General features: G+C 42.4%; 1 protein-coding gene across 1 annotated transcript in view; it reads left to right on the forward strand.

Moving 5' to 3' along the window:
- Positions 1–4,978, forward strand: part of LOC143037394 (uncharacterized) — a 59,988-nt gene extending 55,010 nt beyond the window's left edge. The window contains exons 4-5 of the mRNA XM_076205532.1: positions 1–111; positions 1,676–4,978. The exon at positions 1–111 is cut by the window's left edge and continues 181 nt beyond it. Of these exons, the coding sequence (XP_076061647.1) occupies positions 1–111; positions 1,676–2,377 (813 nt within the window). The 3' untranslated portion in view covers positions 2,378–4,978. The remainder of the gene's footprint in view (positions 112–1,675) is intronic.
- Positions 4,979–7,433: the final 2,455 nt, after the last annotated feature.

The following is a 7,433-nucleotide window of genomic DNA, read 5'->3' on the forward strand; positions in this document are numbered from 1 at the left end:
CAGGTACCAAGCCTTTCCTCCACTGCCTCGATCTCCAACACTCACTCCACCAACACTCCCTCCTCGTCCTTTTCCTCCTCCTCTTCTTCCTCCTCTTCGTTTTCTTCCTTCGCGTCCTCTCTCTTCACCTCTACGGCCCTCTCCACCTCCTCCATGTCCTCTTCCCTTTCATTTCGTTAAGACTTTTTATTTAAGTAAATTGTTCTTTTTGAGTTGTTGTCACGTCTAGAAGAGTGTTCCCCCTCTCTGTAACACACTGACTCTACCAGGACTTGATACACATATTATCACTTTTGAATGATCGTAGACCATATTTTATATATCTATTTTTTTAACAATTACATTAAGAAAAAATACAATAAAAAGAATATCTTATTTTGAAAAAGAAACAAAAAAATTCCAGTGTATACATGCAACGCCAGGGGAAACCCACGAGAACAAATGTTTGAATATTTTCATAACAAAGGGAACATATCTACCAATAACTGAGCTACGTACCTGATAAAATAAAAGAAAATTATAAATTTTTGTACAAAGCATTCAAATGGACATTAGCCATTATTAGTTCAAAGTAATACTGCAAAGAACCTTTCATCTGACAGAGATACACATCTCCTAAATATGTGTCTACATGCGTACAGACGGACACACACACACACACACACACACATCTGTATATACTCCATGTTCATCTCTCACGCTTGAAAACTGAACACTACCCTACAGTAACTCTAACACGTATTTCCATACCTGCACCGTTAAGTTGACGCCAAATATGCCTTTGTGTTTTCTTAACTTTTCTCTCTCTCTCTCTCTCTCTCTCTCTCTCGATGTGTCCTTCCACCTCTGTCACCAGCACGAGTTGAACAAACTGAACGAGCTAACTCACCGGCGGTGTGCCTCGATTCGATCAAGTAAATAGATAAGATTAGGAGGAATAGGATGGGACGTCGTCGCTTCACATACTAAGCGTTTCGTTCAGGTCATCAAATGCCAGCAGCTTTTGTTTATACGCGACTTTTACTCACGCGGTCTAAATATACGCGGTCACCCTTGACAAAAATATTTTTCAGTCAAAATTTCGTATGGAATCTTTTAGTTTTTGTGTCTAATTTTGGCTGTTACTTATTTTATTTTATGTTATTTATTCATTTATTTATTCTATTTTTTATCTATCTTTTTTTTTTTTCTACACAGTGATGTGGTTCAAAGGAACTTGCACAGCGCATTTACCTATGTTCAGTTTTTGCAGTAAAATCAAATTAGAGTAACCTTTTCATAATGTGTCACATTTTAAAAATTCACTTGTCTATGCAGCTCCATGGTACAAACGTTTACCTAAGTACATAATTTTTGTTAACAGATACTGCCGTATTTGTCAAAGACTTGCTGGTCTCCGTTGTGAAGATAGTTTTTGACTTTGCGCTTTTCAGTTGCTATCGCTTCAGTAAGGGAATTTAGAGACCACTGCCTCATCACTCTTTTCGAGAAAAAATCTCGGTTCTTTTTTTTACCACATCCTTGAATTCTTCAACCTAATTTCTTCTTCAACCCTTTTTCACAAACACTTCCCCCCCCCCTTCCTTGTCGTATGAGTGATTTATAGTTGCAAAATACTCCTTCGTCGTTGTTGCTACTAAATTAAACGAAATAAATAGTTTTCTTGACTCGGCAGGGAGGAGGAGGAGGAGGAGCCGGAGGAGGAGGAGGAGGAGGAGGAGGAAGCAGATCTCCGTCCCCAATGTCAAACGGCCGCCTAGATCATCGACTCAAGTCGTCGTCCTCGCCTTCGGCGGCTGCAGCGGCGGCGGCGGCGGTGGTGGCGGCTGCAGCTTCCATCACCGCCGCCACTCCAAGCAGCACCATCACGTCCTCGTCCTCTGCAGCCGCAGCCGCAGCTTCTTCTTCCGCCATGACCTCTTCCTCCTACCCGACCTCGTCCTCCTCCTCCTCCTCGTCCTCGACGACATCGTCCCTTCTCCACCACCACCTCCACCATCACCACCACCATAATCACCAGCAGCTCCTCCAACACAGCAGTAAGCCCTCAGGGGTGGAGCATCCCCACAGGGGAGTTCATGACCCCCAGGGTCTCCTCTCCCTCGGCGCCTCCCACCGGAGCTCCTCCTCGACGTCCCCCTCCAAGGTGGACCAGCACCTCCACAAGAACGGCGGCGTCGAGAAGCGAGTGGAGGAAGAGGGAGAAGGGGAGTTGGAGGAACCAGAGGAGGAGGAGGAGGAAGAGGAGGAGGAAGTTCGTGTGACGGGTGACAGCGACCCGGAGGAGAGTTCTTCCGTCGACCTTTCCGTCGCCCATCGGGTGCCGGTCAAGGGCGCCGCTCGCCCCTTGACGCCCCCGGCCACGGCGGCAGAGTAGTGGTGGCTGCAGTGGGGCCGGTTCTTGGGGCGACCTGATTTGCTTCCGTACCCCGAGTAGAAAGAACAAAGAACAAAGAAGAACCGGTCTGTGGGTCCACAAATGCAGCGAAAAGTCATCAACGCCACCGACGTATCAGTCTTCGAACTACGAGTGATACTCGTCCTAATGGGCACACCAACAGACACGCGCGTATCACGTGTGTGAACCTATGTACCCGTATGTACAAGGACGTACACATAAGCTCTCACACGCATGTTTCCCCGACCCATCTCAACGAATGTCGATGTTGTCGCAAAGGTTCTTAGTTCAAAATGACTGAATTGACCGCGCGAGAGACTTGACCACCTGAACGCGTTCCATACCGGGTTCCCGGAACTCGACGTGACCGGTGGCGGAGAGACACCCCGGTCTACAACCTCCCAAGTTCCGGTAAGGGTGACCCACCCCTGTCTTCCGGTACCGGGGCGATGACACGGAAGACCGCTCCTGATGCATTGGCATCCTAATGCATGGCATCCGGCGCCATGCGTCTGTGACGAGGTGCCAGTGTCGCCAACGCCACCGGTGACATTTCCAGTCGGTTTTATGGCGCCAGCAGTCTTGGAACAACGATAGGAGGATATATATGACGTCCAGTGACAGATACGAGTAAACACAGCAAACGTACACGACACCGGGTAAGTGATTTGTATTGCGACTAAAGTGACATAGAACACAACATGACACAAGTGGCCCTTAATCCAGTGGTAAACAGTGAACGTGGAACACGTGCATGACCATAAAACTGTATCGTGCCATTGCGTAGTTAATATTGTTCACAATGTCGAGTATCTTAACGCATTGAAAGGGTCTTTATTGAAAATCTCACACTCTTATATGCAAAAATAAAAATATTTCTTTTGCTTAAAAAATATTCCCGTCAAGGAACATCCAGACGAGAAATTTACAGTGAGAGACGTTTTCTTAAGCGAGTGTTTCACAGTGAGAATACTTAGCGGAGTACTGTGAGAGAGAACAGACTTAGCCTAACTCTATCATGAGAACACTTAGCTGAGAATCCCACAATACGAAAACGCCTTTACCCGTGAAATCTCTGATAAAACTCTTATCCGATAATTCTCATTGTCTGAGAACGCTCTTATCTAAGAATTCTCACTGCCTGAGAGCACTCTTATCTGAGAAACCTAAGACTCTTATCTGAGAGTTCTGTGTGAGAACTCTCTTCGAAGAGAAATTCACGACAAGAAGCGGCAGAGTGCTCCAGCTTGCCAACCCACTAATCGTGACTTGAATTATATATTAGCTGTTAGCTAAACAGCAACTCATAAAACAAGGAACAAGGAACGAGAGTGACTGCCGATTTAATCTCTGTTTACATACTACAGAACCAGAGAGAGAGAGAGAGAGAGAGAGAGAGAGAGAGAGAGAGAGAGAGAGAGAGAGAGAGAGAGAGAGAGAGACTCTTCCAAGGCTCACCATAGAATACAACAATCTCTAAATAAGTTATAAACCATTTAAATCAGCAATCAACTTTCTACTTTCTGACGTATATTAACAAGCATATGACTGACAAAGTTGAGTATGGAATGATGCGTGTGTGTGTCATTGATAATGGTCTTCCATCATGTGCTGGACTCGTGATTGACAGCTGTTACCCTTCCGGATGAGAGCTCAGAACCTATATTGCCCAATCCATAGGTAATTTTGTGACATTACATACATGCACACACACATACACACGAACAAAACACACATACACATGCGCGCACACACACATACACACACACACACACACACACACACTCGTTCCCCTTCCTCAGGAGAACAGTGATGGCTTGTAGTATTAGTGAAAGCTTTTCAGTCAGGGAGCATGTGTGTGTGTGTGTGTCTGTGTGTGTGTGTGTGTGTGTGTGTGTGTGTGTGTGAGTTTGCATGTGAGAAAGAACCGGACTTGTTCCCTGCCTACAGTCAACTTGTAGGTGACTCACCTTGTTTAAGAAACAACGAATCCATAACACACAAGACCACAATGCTTTGTAGAAGGGGCCAATGTTGCTCTAGTTTGCCTCTCGTGCAATTCATTCCTTTTAGCTTCGGGCATGCGCAGTTGTAAGCTGGAGCAAAACTCTCATTTCTAGAGCTAAGAGCCATCTAGAACAACTCTATTTCCTTCCAGCGATTATTACTTGACAGAGTAAGTCGTTTATGAAGATGCTGATGATAAATTACTTTTATTAAAGTCATACATCGCCTCCATTTCGGACGAAAATGCTCCGACTATGTCAAACGAGTTCTCCAAGTGTAGATCACAAGACGGAGTCTGGGGGCGAATTTCAATGTACAAAACAAGTGTTTGTTGTAAGGTCACACATTTCATGTAAATAAATGCGCGTGTCTATATATGTTTACATATACGTACATGCATGGCCAGGTTCATATATGCAAGGAAATTGAATTATGCAGAGATATGCATATACGTATACGCTTGTGTGTGTTTTGTTCATAAATACAGACGCATAATACAGATGCACACATTCAATACTTAAACGTACAGAAACATACATAGGTACACACCCACGCACACACACACACATGCACACGCGCACATATATATATATATATATATTATATATATATATATATATATATATATATATATATATACATATATAATATATATATATATATATATATTTAAGAGAAACTTGTAGATAGTAAATTGTTCTGTGTATTTATATCTTCAGACAAAGTAAGACAGATACAAGTATGGTTAAATTGAATTTAATGCCTTATGTTGCACTGCATTCTTGGGCAGATTTTACACTATATTTATGATAGAAAACCCTTGGGATTTCCCAACATAAATATTGTGTAATATCTGCCCAATGAAATAATGCTTTACTTCAACATAAAGCATTAAATAACCATAAAATTGATAGGTCTAGTGCAACAACTGTAGCAAAATCGAGGAATTTATCTGAGGAAATCGTGATCGAATCATGTTTTATCTCAGACACATACGAGAGAAATGTAAAGTTGAGCTACGGGTCTTTCAAATGTGATCAATTGTTGACAGAGCTGATGTTCAAAAAGTATCCGTCAGATTGAAGCAAATGTAGTCAAGTTAAGGCGAGGAAAGTAAGGTCATTGACCTCCTTTGTACATCCTTCCCTTCCCCCTCTGTTCTCTCCCACATGTCCGTGTTCCTTGTTTTTTATGCATTTAATCATATTTATATCTGTCTTACTTTGTCTGAAAATATAAATACAGGAAAATACTTACTGTCTACAAGTTTCTCTTCTGTGGTGAAATTGCACCTATACATACATACATATATACTTGTACATACACACACACACACACACACACACACATATATATATATATATATGTGTGTGTGTGTGTGTGTGTGTGTGTGTGTGTGTGTGTGTGTGTGTGTGTGTGTGTGTGTGTGTGTGTGTGTGTGTGTGTGTGTGTGTACCCATGTTACCCGGTTGAAAGGAGGCTATTTTTTAAACTGTTATTACCTACCTATATACGTGTATAAATAGGTCCGCCTCTCTTCGTTAAATAATCACAGTGACACATTTTTAATTGGGGGATGAGGCTGATATATTCTGCTGTAACATATGAGTATATGCATGTACATATATAGATATATACATATACATTTCAAATGTAGATCGCCCCCTTCAGATACCCGGGGCTTCCATAGATGGAGCTATGGTATCTGTCATGAGAATTTGGTATTTCACGGTCATGTAATCGGCCTTGTACCCAAACAGGATCATCTTGTGGTAAGGACGATGGACGTCTACAAAAGATATATGTTCAACACAGTGTCTTGCAGTAGATTTTTACACACAAACCCCTGCATGGGCTTGGAACACTTAATGAAGTGGATAGATGAATGAAATTGCAATCACTCATGAATCCCTGTAGACAGCAAATTTGTCTAAGCTGTTCTCCCTGTTTGAGGGGTACTCCTAGTGAATTTTCAATTCTTGATTGAAGCTCAAATTGTTTTAGTTGCGTTAGTTATATTAGAATACCTAGTTATTTGTGAATTTATCTCGCCCATTCGATTCCAGTGAGGCTTCTGGAGGACAAGTCGAACAGACAAGCTACATCTGTGATTCACAAAAAGTCGACATCACAGAATTATAAAGTCTCCTCCTGACACAATAAAGTAAACTTCCTTAAAATCACCTTAACTTCAACTGCCTAAATGATTTAAGGTGAACCAAGAATTACGCCACATCCTACACCATAAATTACAGTAATGTTTGTGAGGGCGGAGGTACTTCCATAATTTATTGTTCAACTCGAACGCACCAAGACATTCGGGATCAACCCGAACGTACCGGTACTGTAAGCATTTTACATCCTTCTGTCAGCTTTTTTGTCCCATCTGTCTAGTTCTTCGACCATCTTTGTATGTATATATATCAATCCTTACACGTAAGCGCATCACCTCACCTCTGACATAGGAACCTAAGAAGCTAAAGCTGAGAACCAAAGACGTGACTGCGAGAGTTCTTGCGTTGCCATGACGACGCAAGAACGCAACGCTTCCGAAGTCGAGCGAAAATCTTGCTGTACTCTATGTGTAGGCTATCATTTTCATGTAAGGTAGTGGTTAAGCTGTCAAGAATAAATGTTAAGTTATAACGTGCTTCCTTCACTTTCCTGTTACCACTAGAAATGTATTAGTGGAGGTGATCGTAACATAATGAAATTGCTACGATGAGGGTGATGATGACCATGACAACGACGACGATGATGATAATGGTGGTAGTTATTTAGGTGGTTGGTGAAAGTGGTGAGGGTGGTAATGATTATAATGATAATAATGATCATCATCATCATGATCATGACGACGACAGTGACAATGATGATGTGATGGTAGGTGTTGAATGTTACTATGTTGAGATAGTTGTATTTAACATTAGAGATGAGGCACTAAAGGTAGACACGGACACATATCACTGCTTTATTGTGAATGCCTACACACAAGCTCTCTGACTGACCTTTCTCTGCGCACCCCGTAGAT

Source organism: Oratosquilla oratoria, chromosome 22, assembly GCF_046742065.1.
Source record: "Oratosquilla oratoria isolate Oo_2021 chromosome 22, ASM4674206v1, whole genome shotgun sequence".
Lineage (NCBI taxonomy): Eukaryota > Metazoa > Arthropoda > Malacostraca > Stomatopoda > Squillidae > Oratosquilla > Oratosquilla oratoria.